General features: G+C 48.9%; 7 protein-coding genes across 7 annotated transcripts; 3 read left to right on the plus strand and 4 right to left on the minus strand.

Annotated features, from left to right (window-relative positions):
* Positions 1-969: 969 nt before the first annotated feature.
* VTN77DRAFT_300 (uncharacterized protein) lies at positions 970-1,596 on the minus strand (the record flags this gene model as incomplete). The annotated part of the gene is made up of 2 exons (XM_069418902.1): positions 970-1,176; positions 1,546-1,596. 2 exons carry the CDS (start codon positions 1,594-1,596, stop codon positions 970-972), a joined length of 258 nt encoding a protein of 85 aa, XP_069282663.1.
* Positions 1,597-2,197: 601 nt separating this feature from the next.
* On the plus strand, positions 2,198-3,746 carry VTN77DRAFT_301 (uncharacterized protein; the record flags this gene model as incomplete). The annotated part of the gene is made up of 3 exons (XM_069418913.1): positions 2,198-2,316; positions 2,402-3,216; positions 3,277-3,746. 3 exons carry the CDS (start codon positions 2,198-2,200, stop codon positions 3,744-3,746), a joined length of 1,404 nt encoding a protein of 467 aa, XP_069282664.1.
* Positions 3,747-4,627: 881 nt separating this feature from the next.
* On the minus strand, positions 4,628-5,367 carry VTN77DRAFT_302 (uncharacterized protein; the record flags this gene model as incomplete). The annotated part of the gene is made up of 4 exons (XM_069418924.1): positions 4,628-4,632; positions 4,758-4,891; positions 5,044-5,092; positions 5,226-5,367. 4 exons carry the CDS (start codon positions 5,365-5,367, stop codon positions 4,628-4,630), a joined length of 330 nt encoding a protein of 109 aa, XP_069282665.1.
* Positions 5,368-6,061: 694 nt separating this feature from the next.
* On the plus strand, positions 6,062-7,177 carry VTN77DRAFT_303 (uncharacterized protein; the record flags this gene model as incomplete). Its single annotated transcript, XM_069418935.1, has 3 exons — positions 6,062-6,427; positions 6,538-6,946; positions 7,020-7,177. 3 exons carry the CDS (start codon positions 6,062-6,064, stop codon positions 7,175-7,177), a joined length of 933 nt encoding a protein of 310 aa, XP_069282666.1.
* A 673-nt stretch (positions 7,178-7,850) lies between these two features.
* VTN77DRAFT_304 (uncharacterized protein) lies at positions 7,851-10,325 on the minus strand (the record flags this gene model as incomplete). Its single annotated transcript, XM_069418946.1, has 10 exons — positions 7,851-8,124; positions 8,187-8,527; positions 8,594-8,706; positions 8,812-8,987; positions 9,042-9,321; positions 9,388-9,458; positions 9,516-9,640; positions 9,700-9,936; positions 10,001-10,171; positions 10,266-10,325. 10 exons carry the CDS (start codon positions 10,323-10,325, stop codon positions 7,851-7,853), a joined length of 1,848 nt encoding a protein of 615 aa, XP_069282667.1.
* Positions 10,326-11,540: 1,215 nt separating this feature from the next.
* VTN77DRAFT_305 (uncharacterized protein) lies at positions 11,541-12,983 on the plus strand (the record flags this gene model as incomplete). Its single annotated transcript, XM_069418957.1, has 4 exons — positions 11,541-11,961; positions 12,078-12,232; positions 12,292-12,523; positions 12,580-12,983. 4 exons carry the CDS (start codon positions 11,541-11,543, stop codon positions 12,981-12,983), a joined length of 1,212 nt encoding a protein of 403 aa, XP_069282668.1.
* Positions 12,984-13,681: 698 nt separating this feature from the next.
* VTN77DRAFT_306 (uncharacterized protein) lies at positions 13,682-15,150 on the minus strand (the record flags this gene model as incomplete). The annotated part of the gene is made up of 2 exons (XM_069418968.1): positions 13,682-14,891; positions 14,966-15,150. 2 exons carry the CDS (start codon positions 15,148-15,150, stop codon positions 13,682-13,684), a joined length of 1,395 nt encoding a protein of 464 aa, XP_069282669.1.
* Positions 15,151-16,638: the final 1,488 nt, after the last annotated feature.

Consider the following 16,638-nt stretch of genomic DNA (forward strand, 5'->3'; position numbering starts at 1 on the left):
TGACGATGATGCATCGGCCCATCCCCATATAATGGCCATCACAATAAATGGGGTCGAAGGGAGCGATACACGATTGCTTCGCAGCGAGCTGATTTCGATCCTCCAACTGATGGTCAACCGCATGGGGGAAGAGGGCCATGAAAATGATGCCATTGTCCCGGTAGTTCTCTCCCTCTCTCTTCCCCAGTTCCCCCTTCGATATATACATAAGCCAAACATGTGCTATTCTGACAAACCAGGTATTGATATTTTCAATCATGTCGTCCCGACGCGGTCGGTTGCTGCAAGCATATTCCGATGGGAAGCATCTTATCATTCAAAGGACGAGATTGTTCAGCTGCGAGAACGAGAACAGCCCTTTCTTTTGTCACGTTTTTCGGTATTTGATGAGCGATGCTGTCGGGGCTACACATGACTAAGGGCCGAGGACCCATCACTAAGAGGATGTGAGGCCGTAGTGACATTTTTCGATCCGATTCAAATTGGAGACTCCAGATACGTCGAAAGCGGAAGCGACCTCCACAATTCCATCTTCGAAACCTATGAAGAAGCGCACGCAGGAACTGTGGGGTAGCAATACATCACGAAAAGAAGATTGACCTCATTTCACTTGTTTGGACTGGCCTCTTATACCCTAGGAGCTAGTGACTAACCTTGAGACTTTCAAGGAGATGGCGGGAGCGTTGATTGCAACGTCAACAGATTGTGAAAGAGTGGACCGACAGTTCGCTTATATACGCCTGAAGCTCGCCCAAAATGCCTATTTTCGATTCAATCTTTCCAGAGGGCCTGTGGATCCTTGTGTTGACGAACGGCAGCTGATCTCAATTCCATCCGAAGAAAGCGGATCTTGCTTTAGAACACACGAGGAGTCTCAGGAGCGGCACAGCAGCAGGAGCTCAGCCACAAAGCAGACATGAAAGTGATGCATTTTCATATGAAACAACCTAGGTAGTGCTATGTACAGTACTACTCTTCCAATTTCAAAAACCGCATCGCCAAACTCAGCATATCAGGATCTGGAGGCGCCGGCGCCAGCTTGTCAGATGCTGTACTTTGTGTCGTGACGGTCGTTTCAATCTCCCGGAGACAGTCTTTCAGCATCTGCAAGACGGTTTTGTATTGAGGAGACGAGGGGCCGAATGTGCGGAGGGTGTTGTCCAAGTTGGTGGATATCTAAAAATCCTCGAGTCAATTTGATTTCAGTTCACAAAGAGAAGGAAAGGGAAAGTGAAAGCAGAGTGAGTGAAACTGAGACCTGAGACTTCTCTTGATAATTCTCGAAGTTAGAGAAGGGGTTTGTTTGGTGGCACGCTTTGGAGTAGATTTTGTTGGAGAAAGAAGGAGAGAGAGAAAGAAGGAGAGGAAAGAAAAGAAAAGAGGGACAACATTCGTGAATGCTGTTTCGTTCTATAAAGTATGTGCTAGGTATATATGGCACAAAAACACAGATAAGTTTATCCAATGGTCGGTATAATAAAGTCCATGACAGTTGCCTGGTAAATAGATAATACAAAGAAAATAAAACTTGTCGAGTATACCTACCTGGAGGAGGATTTCATTATAGTTGGGAGGGGCAGTTGCAGAGGACATCATGTCATCACGAATGATAATGTCAATCAATTCCTTTGATGGATTTGGCCGATAATTTTCAAGACTGATTCAGATCCAATAAGAGCAAGCAATTTCTTTGGCTGTGTCGAGTAAATTCTGAACGTTCAGTTGCATGTATGTATTAGGTTATGTACAGTATGTACAGTACGTGCTAATCGCGGGGTAGGAGTAACTCGAGCGAACTCGGACGGCAAGATGGTGGGGTATTTGTCAAAAGGACATATCTGTACAAGCGGTTGTGATGTTTTTATATGGCAGAGAGTAATATGATTCGCTGGACGCATGAAGATGAAATGGAGACAAATTTCCAAGGATCTTGCAGGTACCTGTTTAATAAGGTATCCATCCATACGCCGGTCCAGCCTCCGGGAAGATTAAGCTCAGCTCGTGCGACGCTAAAATTCAATTATATCATGGACCCATCGGGAGCAACTTTTTCTTGATAAGATGAGCTTCGTCCTTGTTTGAATATCAATTCGCTCAGCCAGTTCTTCCACATTTCAGAGGCGCCGACCTCTGTTGTTCGTTTGCGCGATACACATCTCATACACCTTTCATAATAATTCTTTTTGCAACTGCACCAATGGCCGACGCAGACGAGGACGCGATCCATCTCCCCGCCTCGCATGACTCAGGAGCCCAGATCGAGCATGATCTCTCGGACGAAACGCAGGACTTTCGCTTTCTAAATAATATCGCGCTGTATGTTTAGGGAGTGCTGCAATAATTCTTTTCTCCTTTCAATCTCCCCTCCTGACTGGGCTCATGCCTGACTGACCGCGTCCAGTGTCTCCGATACCAGTCAAGCCACCCTCCCCCGTCGCGGCGAAAAAGACTTCGAACCAAACCCGACGTTATTACAATCCGATGCGCTGGCCTCCTCCCGGCAGGCGATGCACAATGCGATCTCGTTTCCGCGCCTCCATCATCCGAAGAATCGCGTCATCGGCGTCTACGCGCCGGATGGTCCTGCGCCTCCTAAAGCTGTACTTAAAAAAGCCGCGACCATGGAGGGAGGGCGTGCTGAGGGTACTTCCGCGTTGAAGAGTGATCATCAAACGCGTGCATCCACTTTGCCTATGAAGACTTCGGGAATGGGTGTCCCGGCTGATGCGTGCGTGTACGTGTCGAATCCGAAGGGCCAGTACTTTAGGACAATGGGCCAGGCAGACCGCTGGAATCGCGTCTGGCTGCTGCCAGAAGAGGCTCTCTACCTTCTGGAAAGAGGAAGTTTGGATATCAGGTGGCCGTCATCGATGACCGGCTCGGCTGCCGGAGAGGACGACGAGGATGATGATGGTGATGAATCGAGCATTCCGATGAGTCTGCAGGCTGCATATGCATGCTTCATCGGCCGCCGCGGATTAACCTTAGAAAGGTTCACTGTCTACTCGGGGCTGAGACGGTTGGGATATACAGTTGTTCGAGCGCCTTCTTGGGACGAGACCACAGATGCGCATGGGGAGTTTGAAACCCAGACAAAACTCCAAGACAGCAGGCCAGGGATTATCGGCCTCCTGGGACGGCTATTCAGGTCGATATGGAATTTCAATGCCACTCCTGTTGGCCCTCTCATTGGATTGGGTATCCACCGCAGCTACAGTGAGTGTGCTCATGTTTGCAAAGAACTGACTTGACCGTGGAACTAATAGTAGACTACAGTCGATATATATCGCAGATTATCATTGATTCCTTATGAAGACCCTTCCACGCTAGAACCACCAACCAGACGCACCGATCCTCCATTCCGGATCGCGTTCCACGTCTACAAGCCCTCCACGCCGTTCCGGAAATCTGCCCCTCCCACGCCAGATTTCCGCATCGCGGTGATCAACTCCCGGACTCAGACCACTCTGCCGACGCTAACTCAGCTGCGGGCCCTCCTTGAGAGCACCCCGCTCGATCCTCCTCATGGAGAGAAGATGGACCGGCAGTTGTACATGCGGCTCCGGCACGGCTACAGGAGCGTTATTCTGGCGGTCGTGGACCAGGGTGTGGTTAGCTTCCTGCGCGTCGCGGATGCAGGCTTCTCGAAGGAGAAGATATATTACGATAAAGAAGGGCCGAAAGGTCCTAAGAAAGGGGGCTTTTCTGGCCGAGGTGGTGGGAAGGGAAGAGGTAGAGGCCGATGAGGTGAGAAGATCTTAAGATCTTAGCTTGTTCTATTATCCATTATACGATCTCAATGGATGAATGAATGCACGGCGATTGCATGCATGTATTGCTATCGGACATAGCAGCCACCTACCTCATTCGTCAAAAACCAAACAGATGAATGAATGAATGAATGAATGAATGAACGAACGAACAAATGAGAGATGAATAAGATATGTCTCCCCAGGAATAAGGCCCACCAGTCCAGAAAGGCAACAAAAGCGGACGGAGGCTGAATAGCAAGGGAACACAGGACAGAACAGAAAGAAGAAACATATTGTTTCTGTTTCTGTTTTCGGTCCCGTATATCGATCTGCCATCGTCTTTAGGACATCCGTCTATCAGAAGTTTTTTTTTTTTGAGAAAGATGCAGACGGATGGTGATGCTTCAGATGGCGCAGTTGCAGTTGAAGTTTTGGAAACATGGAAAGTCCTCCATCTAGGTAGTTCGGTGGACGGGGACTTTCAACCGAACCAGTTGTGAGCTTTGATGGTTAGTTAGGGGCCTTGGAAATAATACCCACCGGGATTGATCAGATCAGTCATCATGGTCATTTTTTTTTTCGGAGGAGCAAATAAAATAGAAAGAGCACGCATTCAATGCGGATATCAATCCTCTGTTTCCGAAGAATACCCAGTTATCCCTTTTTCGAACGCCGTAAACTCCAAACCAATCCCAATCCAAGCCATGATCATGTCCATGCCCATGTCCATAGACGCCTGTGCCAGTATATAAATACAAAGAAACCCTCGTCCGTTCGTTCGTAATAAAATCCCTCTCTTCGTCGTAAACGTAAACCGTTATCAACACGAATCCCGATAGACCAGAGTCATTAGACTTCGTTACAACCGTCATCAATCAAGCTGTAACACTCATAGTCAGCCACAATTGATTCTTCTTCGCCATTTTCCTGACGGCTATCGAAGCTGCAGTCGAGACGAAAGACAAGGTAAAAGAAAAGAAAAGAAAAAGAAAAAGAGGAACATACTATCCAAATAATCCGCCGCCATAAGAAGCTCCAAGCACAGCTCAGGAGGAATATCCATGTCGGGCACATTACTCTGGTCCTTGTTCTTTTCGTTGTAGCAGAAGTATTCGCAGACTTTTTCGAGGACGATGCCGCTGTACACATACCATGTTAGCCGACGCTGAGCTGGGGAGAAAAGAAACCATAAAAAAGAAAAGAAAAAAGAAAAAAGAAAAAAAGGAAAGAAAGAAAGAAAAGAAAAGAAAGGGAGAAAGAAAGAAAGATAGGAGGAATGAGAGATACACACCTGATATTCTCAAGCACACAGCGGCCAGTGATAGCTTCAGAGAAGTTGCCTACATTCATGAAAATCCCAGTTAGCGAGATAAAATCTAGCGGATATGACGTGGTGCAGTAGCAAATTGTATATGTATGTCGTCATGGATTGTGCTACCGCTTATAGGTATAGGTAATAATGTCTGCACATACTCGAAGGATCCAACATCCGCCGTATCGTCCCCGACACGCAGGCCGTACTGCGCGGAATCACGAACTCGAATCCATCGCTCGAGACTAGCGTCACGAATTCTGACGGTGTGTAGGTGGTGGTAGAGGTAGAGTTGAGGGACATAATTTTTTTTCTTTCCCCCTCTTTTCGAGGCGTGTAAAAGACGAACGCGCTCAATGGACGGGCAGATGGATCTGTGAGATGGAGAGAGAGAGGACTGGGTAGAATAAAATTTCAACCGGGTACGATTGTGTATGAAGGAGAGAGTTTGCTCATTTCTCTCTCTGCAAGAGAGCAAAGAAAGAAAAAAAGAAGTGGAGTGAGGTGGTGAAAGAGAAAGAAAAGAACTGTACCAGATTTAATAGATTGTGGGATGTTTCTTTCCATGTGGTCCGTGCTCAAGCTTCCGGAGCTCTGCCTGTCCCTCATCCATCCCGCATCAGAGCTTTGGATAGATTAGGATATAGACTCTGTCCCATCTTACAGTTGAAGTTCCACCATCTATGGTTGATTGTGTTGGAACTAGGTACTTTCGTTCCAAGCTGCCCTGATGCAGCAGATTCGGGTATATTTTTAATATTTAATATTTTGCATATACTCCCTGTCAATGGCAACACGCTGTGCTACCACTCTCCGAGCCCGCATTGAGCGAGCTCGATTCTCTATCAGACAATATCCCAGGTGGTCTTCTGATTGCCTTAATTCGAACAGCGCAGATCAATCCCCAGTCTTTCTACAAATACAGAGACATGCATCGACCATCCGTAGTAATAATTCCCGGTTCAAACCTGCCGATCGCCTGCTTGGCAGGACGTGCATGATCACTGGGGGCTCTTCGGGGATCGGGTTCGCTGTTGCGGAACGTTTCCTGCAAGAAGGGGCTAGGAGGGTCATTCTTGTGGGCAGATCCTACGAGCGACTTTTGAATGCTGCGCAGCGTCTGCAGGGGAATACTACTGTATCCAAAGAAGCCTCTGCCAGCGGTGATGGTGATGATGATGTAGTACCTGTAGCGACAAGATCGCCGGAGGATAACGAAATCGGCCAGGGAGGAGATGGCACTCCATTGTCAAGACAAGGATGGTCTCAAGGATTTTGTGTTGCTGCTGCCGACAATATCTCCTTGCTAATCGGAGATGTCTCCTCGGCTGATCAATGGATACGAGAATTGGAGAAGGAAATGGTACGATTAGCTTCGAAATCATTTCCCTCTCTTCGTTCGTTCATCATCCCAATGCGTCTTTATGACCTTGAGAAATTCTCTAACTGCGTGCTAATCCATGATCGCTACAGGAGAACGTCGACATCCTCGTCAACGCAGCAGGGATATCAATCTCCAATATCCTACCCAAAACAGACCCGGTCGACATCTCCAAGACCCTAGCCACAAACCTAGAGGGCGCGATTCTGACCTCCCGCGCATTGCTACGAGCCTGCGTCCGGTCTCGTCTGAGGAAGCGTGGCGATGCAACCACAACCACGGAAGAGAAACCAGATCGTCCTCTCTCCAAATGCATTATCAACATATCCTCCTTGCTCGCACTCAAAGGTGTCACCGGCACCGTCACCTACGCTGCATCGAAGGCAGGTTTGCTTGGTCTGACCCGCTCTGTGGCTGTAGAAGCGGCAGAGACGCTCCGAGGCGTGACGGTGCGCTCCAACGCTATTGTGCCGGGGTATATTCAGACGCCCATGATAGAAGGTGAGTGAGATGGTCCCATCTGGAATCGCCCACTCCCTATCATGCGATTCTCACACAAAGTGATACCACACAGACTTCAGTAGCGACCGAATCTCCCGCCTGAAAGAAAGCATCCCTCTGAAAAGGTTCGGCGATCCGGAGGAAATCGCCGATGCAGCCGTTTTCCTAGCGAGCAATGAATACGCCAACAACTGCGTGCTCAATCTTGACGGTGGGCTTAGCGCAGTATGAAATATGGACTCTTCCTCGTTCTTCCGGTTGAACGATATGCAATCGAGCGGAAATACGTTATAGACAACTTGCCTAAGCCAGCCAGAGCCAGATCACACGATTGCGAAGAGCCGTTTTCCTAACTTAGTTCTCTGCGAGGAAGATGAGAAAGTGGCAAAGAGATCAGCACGAATAACTATTTCTCTATCTATGGAGACAGACAAAAAAAAGAAAAGAACCATTTTGTGCTGGCCCTCGGCCCTCGGGGTTGGTCTCTAGAACTGGTCCTCTCCTCTGACCTGACCTGACACGTTCTACCTATCTATCATCAGGTCTTTCACACAGATTTTTCACAGCCTGTTCCACCCCTTACCTGCCGGACCTGATCAAGTTCAGATCAACCAACCAACCAACCAACCAACCTAGAAGCCAGCCAGCCAGCCAGCCAGTCGCAGTGAACAACAACCGCCATTATGTTATGTTATAGACCAGACCATGCGTTCCCTATGCAGACCAGACCAGACCAGACCAGAAAAAAGATTTCCCAACTCCACTCCGCCTCCGCAAAACAAAAACCAAACTCCGAAAAGAAAGGATTGGACTCTTTTGAACGTGTTATATGGTACAGTTGAAAATGGAGAACAAAAGTGTTGAAGTTAGAAGTTGGTGGAGAGGAAGTGGTGATATTCCTCCCTCAATCGTCGTCGATCAGAATTGCGCCGCTTTCGTCCTCGTCCAGGACAATAGGATGCTCCCCATCCCCGTTGGCTTCGGCCTTCGCGAATCGCTTGGCGCGTTCCTGACCGTACTCGAGCCCAGCTTCTTCAGCGCCACGTTTCCGTGCGGCGGTGCCGTTAAGCGCAGCTCCCTTGATCTGCTCCTCGGCAGGCGGCGCTTGTTTCGGCTTCCTGGGGATCTCGATTTGCTTCTCGAGGAAAACAGGCTTGTCCTCTGGAGTAGGTTCCGGTCTGCAGAACAATAGTCAGGATTCAGCACACTCTGCGATATTTGGATGGAGAAAGATTCCTACCGTTCTGAAACAAGCAACTCCAGGTTCACTCGAGGCTCTTCATCCGCTTCATCTACCACCCTGATGAGGCTTTCAGCCTTCACACCCAGATCTGTAAGCTTTTTGGGCAGGTTGTCGTCGAGGTCGGGGTCGTAAATTGTGCCGGCGTCAGTGCTGATAGAGAACTCGTCGCCATATCCTAGCTGCAGGCGAAGCATGTCCTGGACCAGGTCATTCAAGGTTGCGTGCTCTAAATCTACGAAAACCTTGCCCTGAGCGACTGAGCAAACAGGGCAATTTGGATTGGGAGGCTTCAAGCTCTCGGAATTGATAGCGCGAGCACCGGACCGCTCTAGGAAGACCTGAAACGAAGTCCAAGAGTTAGGACCAGGGCCTTGAGAATTTTCAGTCATGAAAAAACAAGTTACCATTTTAGCACGGCTGTAATCATCTTTTAGAACCTTGAAAGCTTGTAGGACACAGAGACCTGCCGTCATGGCGTTGGTCGTCGCAATCGCAGGAATAATGTTCCCGGCCATTTCTGTGAAGAAAGGGTCAGTTAAATTTCTCTTACTCCTAGCGTTGTACACCACCCCGTTGGCACCCGGGTTTAATTTCACAGGATATAGAGATAGCGTGTACGTACGCTTGATGTCAAATTTTGACTTTGGCTCGATTCCAAAGATAGCCGATCGCAGATTCGCGCTGGCGGCGACAAAGTCTAGCGTATCAACATCATCCTTGTCAAAGGTTAGGATAGGCTCGACGTCGCCGGTCTTGCTCTCCTGGAGCGACTTGAGTCTCTTGCTTAACCGATCCAGACTATAGTCTGCGTCAGCCACACATGCCACATAAAGTACATTCGGAGTATCCGACCTGTCCTTGAAGACGACAAAATCCTCCTCCAACGTCCAAATCTTCTGGTCGTTTTGGGAGATGGTCGGATCGATACCACTAGCCTTTTCTTGCAACGTGCCATAATCTAGAGGCTCTGGTGGCTTTCGCGTTTTCCACATGTCCTCCATTCCACGTAGCCGTTCTATATCGTCCTTGAATACCTTTGTGAACACTTTCTCGGCAAAGTCGTCGGAGCCCATCGATGCGCGAATAGCTTTGAGAGCCTGTGCTTCCCGGCGGAGATTCTCAATCTCCTCCGCTGCCGCAGTGTTAGCTTGACAAAGTTCTGGTGGCAGGACTCAGGGACGGAGCAGTCTTCATCTACCATTTGATGCATCTTCCGCATGATCGAGACCGTCCGCTTCAGCATCGGTCTCGCTAGTCCCAAAGAGTTCGCTGGGACACAGTTAGCAGCGAAGGCACGGAGAGCGTCAGGGCTTATGAGGAACTCACGGAAGAAGGTAGCTTTTCGCCCAGACGATGCAATGGATCGGCTGGCTGGGTGTACTCCGGATAGTACAGACGGGGAAGGACTTGGGAGCCTCTTTCGGATTGCAGTCGTAGCATTCGGTTAAGCCCTGGGGGTATTGTAAGCATTCACTGCGCCTGAGCTCCAATAGACGTAGGGGAGTCTCACCTTCTTGATGACCTGGACCTGCCCATTAAACCCAGTAGTGCCGCTCTCGATTAGAGGCACGTTGGCTGCCAGACACATCCGATTGACATGGCGGCGGGCGTCGAGGTTGTCTAAGGCGTTGAAGACCACATCAAACGTCGCGAACCAGTCTACTGTAAACTGGCTGTCCTTGATGTTGGCGTGATAGGCTTCCAGTTTCGCATTGGGCTGGAATTTACCGGCGACCTCCTTCGCTACCTGGTGGACGGAGATCCATGTTAGCCTATCCGGGTGTGGCGCGTAATCGACTGGATGGACGCACCAATGCCTTCGGTTTCTTGATGTGTTCATGGCGAAAGAGGAATTGGCGGTTCAGGTTGCTCAGGTCGATCGTGTCGAGATCGATAATGTGGATTTCGCCGAAGCCGGTGAGGAGGAGGTTCTTGAGGAGCTCGCAGCCGATGCCTCCGGCACCCACCAGCAGGACGCGGGACTGAAGAAAAGAGAATCAATCAGTATCTAGTTATAAAATATGCAGGTCGCTGGTCTTGCCAGAGGCTGCAATTGCAGACTTGGGAGGCGCTCACCTCGCGAATGCGCTTGGACAGGGTGCCCAGGGAGCGCTTCAGATACGCATCTCGCGCCATGTTCGCGACCAGCACTCGGAAAGAGGTGGCTCGGAGGTTAGGGCGACATAGAGAGGATGAAGGGAAGGTGTCAGGGAGGTTAAGTCGGATAAAAGAGCACGAATGATTAGAGAGAGGGGAGATGAGAAAAGTGAAAGCCCGATTAGGACAGATGCAGGGTGGGCGCAGAGGGTTGGTGAGTTCTTACTGAGGCCGGATCGCGCGTGAGATGCCGAAGCGGCCCAGACTCGCAGGGTCTGACGTACATACACCAGTAGACCTACAAGGCTACAGCTGACCTGATTCAAGACAAAAGAATTTTCGCAAAATCTAGTCCATAAAGCTAGGTAACTTATTATATTAATCGGCTCTTTTTTTTTTAAAAAAAAACGCTTTCTATGTAAGATCTGACGGCCAACTGCAGCGGCAATCTCCTAGCGAGCGGAAGCTGTAGTGAATCAATCCATCTCAGTCTTCAAACAGCTTGTTGGTCCGGCAATGCCGCAGTCACCAGGAGTCAGGAGATCTGCTGGATGCTGGTCTGGAGGATCGGTAGATATTTTAGTTCTGGCCTCTTCCTTGCTGGGATGTAGCACCGGCTACTTGCCATATGATGGACACATTACATATCTATCCATGCCGCTGCAACTCTTTTACTCCGTACATTCTCCACTTTCGGGTGTCAGCATCAAGGACATGTCTCTTGATCGTGTTTGTAGCCAATTCTGATCTGCCAGACCTTCAATTGGGATTTAATACTCCGTACGGAGTAGTCTGTATAGCCGCCCATGTCATATTGAAGGGTGTCTGCAGGGGGACTTCAAAGTGGCGAATCGGATCGCAGATATCCTGCTTATGTAATCCAGATTAAGATCATCATTCGAACAAAGAGAAGGTACAAAGTACACAGCTGTACTGTACAGGTACACGACAAGGGAACGATTCATAGTTCCCAGTAGGGTGTCCTAACTTTGTCCTAGATTTTTTTGTCTTTCTCTTTTTACAAAAGAAGATTTTCTTTCATAGACTTTCATAGACTACTAGAGTTTCTGACCAGAGAGTTGTACGCGTGATACAACTCACGCGTTACTCCGTACCACTCCCACCAAGTGGTACATACACCCTTTGTTTGTCACAGACTGATGTTTTGAAGATCTCCGGGGAAGAAACAGCCTGTATGTCTGGTCTGGAAACCAGATAGAAGGGATTCAAGGGAAAGGACAGAAGGGACCCACAATGTCAGACGACGAGGCGGACTCAGAACTGCTTGAGCTGCTCCGCAAGTCCCTGGGATTAGGCGGCGGACGTACAACTTCTGTGCCTGCTGAGACCAAAGTCTTGGAGAGTGCTCGCTACATATTCGACAATGCCATCGATGTTGCGCTGGATCCATCCAGCACCAGGGAGGCGGCCGAGACGATCTGGCGCCTGATGCGGGAGAAAGGGTACTCCACCAAGACATGGTCGGAGCATGAGCTGCATCCCAAGTCAAAGGATGAGCGCACTGTGGACTTCATCTTCACCATGGATCTGCTGAACTTCAGCTTCTGGTCTGACGAGTCGGATGAATCAAAGCGATTCGCGGTCGAATATCGCGGGAAACGGTGGACCGGGTACTGGAGTCTGGTCGCAGCACTGCAGCGAGCGCTGGATGAAGGTAGGATCTTTCTTAATATACTTGATATCTGTATATTCAGCATTGAGTTGGCGATATGCAGCCTCCTGCATCCGTTCTATTTTCGTGAAGAAGCAGGCTGAGGCTAAGACTCGCAGAGATCCCTATCACGACCCCCGACTTCTGGCTGAATGAGGATGAATGCACGGACGATCTGCTCCGACATGTTTTTCGCTCCGCCACGGACGAGCAGATCCCTCTGTTTGAGGAACGAGTGCGATGTCTGCGGGAAGCGGGCAAAGTGTTAGACGAGGTAGGCTGATCGGGACACATCCCAATAGTTCTGTTCTAATCTTCTTACACGGACAATAGAAATTCGACGGCAGTTTTATAAACTGCATCTACGACGCCAACCAGTCAGCAGCGGCACTGGTGAACCTGCTCGCTGAGAACTTTCCCTGCTTCCGAGACGAGGCATCCTTTGACGGGCGCCGAGTCCGGTTCTACAAGCGGGCGCAGATCCTGGTCGCTGACCTCTGGGCCTGCTTTGAAGGTCAAAGCTATGGCGAGTTTCACGATATCGACAAGATAACCATGTTTGCCGGTGAGTATTCTGTTTTGTCAGTTGAGATTTTTGCAATTCGACTGATATGTTTAAAGATTACCGCATCCCCCAGATGCTCCACCAGCTAGGCTGCTTGCTCTACTCCCCACGACTGGAGAGCCACATCCGACGGCTCGAGCCCATCCCAAGCGGATCTACATGGGAGCTTGAGCTCCGAGGAGTCAGCATCTGGTGCATCGAACTCATCAGGCAAGAGATTGAACGACGCTATCCGGAATCACGAAAGAAGCGCGATGCACCGACGAAAAAGGTCAACGGACGCACGGACGAGATGGAGATGGAAGAAGAAGAAACAAACGGCACTGCAACAGTGCCTAGTCTTGACTTCGGCGTCAACGCCATCCTAATCGACTTCTTCCTCTACGACAGAGTGAAGCAGCTGGAACAAGAGGGACGTGAGATGATCCCCCATCATCGGACGAGAAGTATTTGGTATTAAAACAACTAACCCAGAGGAGTGGGGAGGAGAAAAGGAAAGAATAGACTAGACTAGATTGTCATTACCTCCTTTTTTTTCATGGCGCTTGTGTGGTCATACATGCATACATGCATATATACATACATACATAATTGGTTACTTCCACATAGATAGTTTCTGTTCTGTCTGTCTCTTTTTCTCTGTCTACTCTGGTCTTGTCTTATCTTTATCAAATAGGGGAAGCTAGCATAGTGCTTACCTATTTCATTCCATGAATGGATATGTATTCAATCGATTTTCATTTTTTCCCCAGAAGGTCTCTCTCTCTCTCTCTCTCTCTCTCTCTCTCTCTCTTTTTTTTTCCAGTCCCTTTTTTTGGGGATCTTATAGAATTTGTGGGCCGTGGTGGCCATAGCGTGATCTTTTTTTCTCTTCCTCTTCTTTGCGCTGTCTCGTTTCTCCTAATTGAAAATAACATAGAGTAGAGTAGAGATAGAAAGGAGGAAAAGAAAAGAATAGAACTAGTTTCTTTTTCTAGAGGATGTGCATATTCGAAGCTTCGAACGAAAAAAAAAACTGTTCTATATATATAGTTCTCTCTTTCGCATTGGGGTATCTGGCTGTTCATCCTTCTAGACAGGTAGGTATACATACTATACTATACATACATGCTACATCAGGGACCTAAAAAAAAAATCTTCTTTTGGTGAAAATCTCACTCAACCAGCAACTTTTTCTCTTCTCCCTTTTGTCTGCGGACGACCACCTCGCTGCTCCATCTCCTCGATCCGCTTTAGTATCTCTGCCTTCCACTCGAGGTAATCCTCTTGGCGCTCCTCGCTCAGCCAGTCTACCCGGTCTTGCATCATGGTGCCGAGGCCCGGGAGGAGAAGGCCCTCCTCTTGCGGGGAACCTGATCGCAGTAGCAGGCTCGACCTGCGCCGCTTGGTGGAACTTCTGACGGGGCCGCCGTCTTCGTCGTAGTCGTCTGCGTGATCGGAAAGCTCGTCGTCACCGTCGTTCTCGCCTGCCATCGGGACGTTCTCGAACCACTCTTGCCCCTTGGCCCAGCCCTGCTTCATGATCAGGGCGATCCACGCGTCGACGTCTTCCCCATGCCGTTTCTCTGCCGGTGACAGACCGAGGCTCGACAGGGCGGTGTTACGCATCTCTGCAAAAGTCTTCTTGTCCATCTTCCTCGGGTTGTCCCCAGCAGCGGCGCCAGCGTCTCCGTCCGTGCCGGCCCCCGACGCAGGATTCGGAGTGCGTCGTCTCGCAAGAACGATAAAGTAGACGGCCACTATCAAAGCGTAGACCAACTCCTTATAGTCTTCACTCTCCTCGCCCTCCTCTGACCGGAGAGGATCCAGGAATTCTAAAGCCTCTTTGTCTAGTGCACTGTATGGCACGACAGAGATAAAATGCAATATCGATGAGACACCAGCGAAGATATGCGGAGGCAGCATCCTCGAGATTGGAGGTCGTGACCACAGGCCCATGCGCGGTGCGGGCGTAGATAGCGTCTTGCACACGGTCCGGATGGAGGGCATCACCCATGCGGGTGCGTCCTTGATCGATGTCGATTCCAAGCCATTGGGGAGTGCGTTTTTAACGGACAGCTTTCTGGACGATGAGGAAGAAGTATTTTGCCAGTCGAGAGCGGTCCTCTTGAGTGGTGTCGACTTGGTAGGCGTGTTCCGGAGCGTCGTCTTTGACGGTGTGCGTATAGGCGCGGTGCCCTTTGTAGGAGTTGTCGTGACTGAGGAAGGCCGCGTTGGGGTGCCGGGAGCAGAGCCAGGCGCAGAACGTTTGGTAGAGACGGTACTACTCGCGAGCGATTTCTCGAGAAACGCGTAGAGCTTCTTGTACACACGCGGAGGACAGGGCGGGTGGCCGACGAGGGGAGGGAGCTTGAGGGCCCGGCTCAGACTGATGCCAGTTAGTGTTAGCGATGTAGTTAGACAGGAATTGCTCAACCAACGTTGAATCATTATTTGACCGACCGTTTACAGGCAATCTCCGCACAAGCGTATGGCCTTGCGATCTCCTCCTCGGGCTTCAGGCTGGTCGAGTAGCTCCGGGATTGCGCGACGAGCGACTGCGCCAAGCTGAGCAGCTCTGGAGGAAGTTCATCGGCGTGGGTGGGGAGCAACGTAGCCAGAGCCTGTTCAACAGGTCGATTGTTCATTTTGCGAGAATAAAAACAAGGGAATTTAGGAATAAGATCTTAGAATGGAGCTATGAGATCAAAGATAACAGTCCCTAGGTACATAACTTTCGAAGTGGATCTCCGCGGACTAAGATGATATGTGGGGCACCCCCAAAACAACTATATATGATATCTTCGATGCTTTAGGAGTCAACATTTTGCATGAATACAGACAAATGAATCTACTAATGTCAATGTAGCAGCATGTCTTATTATCTCAGTCATTTGCAATGATGACCATATAGAATATCCGCATGGACAAATCTGCGTCTACAAAATTATATATAAGCCACGGTATATGCCATGGAATCCATAAACCAGTCCTATTAGAACAAAGATTTCAAGATGAAGGGAGGAGAAAAAAGATATAACAGTTTGAGAAAGAGCCGATTTGCACCAGAACTTGGCAGTATCATCGTCACATGGAAGCATATGTCTATAGCACTGTACTGTATGTATGTACATACACACCGAGCATGAACTGCATACCTAATCCGTTGAAGGAATCAATACTCGTTTCAATCGATGGTTATCTTTTTTTTTTTTAGATATATATATTTCGAGTCAAAAGAGAGCTTGAATGATCGCTTCCGCAATATGTAGATGTTTCAGCCCATGCCATGGCCTCTTGACGGGAAAGATCTGAAGTTTTATACAGTACAGAGGTTGGTAAAAGACAACTATTACAGCATCTCCCACCAGTTCAGTTGTCTCTTGATGAAAGCATGTACAGTAGTCACTCACCCAACTCTGGTCTGATCTATTTACATAGAGTATTACTCCTTACTAAACCTGCAAAGGACATGCAATGGGAAGATGTCTCTGCTGTCTGTCATTCACGTGATTCTACATGTCGACAGAGCACAGGGTTGCGAGGGTTTTATTTCATTTTAATTCCACTTGTTCTTAAATCCATTCTCTGATCGGTATCAAGTTTCTACTACAGTTATTCATGAAAATACTCTTGTCAAGTGAGAAAGAGCTTGAAAAGTTGGTCGAGTGGTTTCCCATCAAGTCAGTTACCTGGAATCATAACCTCTAATCAGGCAAAGTCAGAACATCTTCTGTTGAATTGAAGTTAGATACTATGGCTCAGGCAAAAGCTGGTAATAGGGTAGAAACGGCGAACAGTACCTACTGTCACATACCTAGGTAAGTTCTTGGCTCTCCTAACTAGGCAATTCCTGAAACCATTGGAGTATTTTCTTTTCGACCTTATCAATAGCTAATCGTGTCGTTCTATCATGCCAGGTAGGTATCTAGCTCGGGTAGAGTATCGGCACGTCCTGCCTAGATAGGCAATCGATTAACCAACCCCTCACGACAGGTGGGGTTTGGACGGAGTATAGATAAGATGATACCTAGGTAGCGTTGGTCTCGGTCAAATCTGACAATGTCCGTTCATCGTTCATTAATAAGGGACGATGTAAGTCTGCAAGTAGTCATTGTAGTCCTGCAAGTGGGATG

The sequence above is a fragment of the Rasamsonia byssochlamydoides genome, assembly GCF_041956645.1.
Source record: "Rasamsonia byssochlamydoides strain NRRL 3658 unplaced genomic scaffold VTN77scaffold_1, whole genome shotgun sequence".
Taxonomy (NCBI): domain Eukaryota; kingdom Fungi; phylum Ascomycota; class Eurotiomycetes; order Eurotiales; family Trichocomaceae; genus Rasamsonia; species Rasamsonia byssochlamydoides.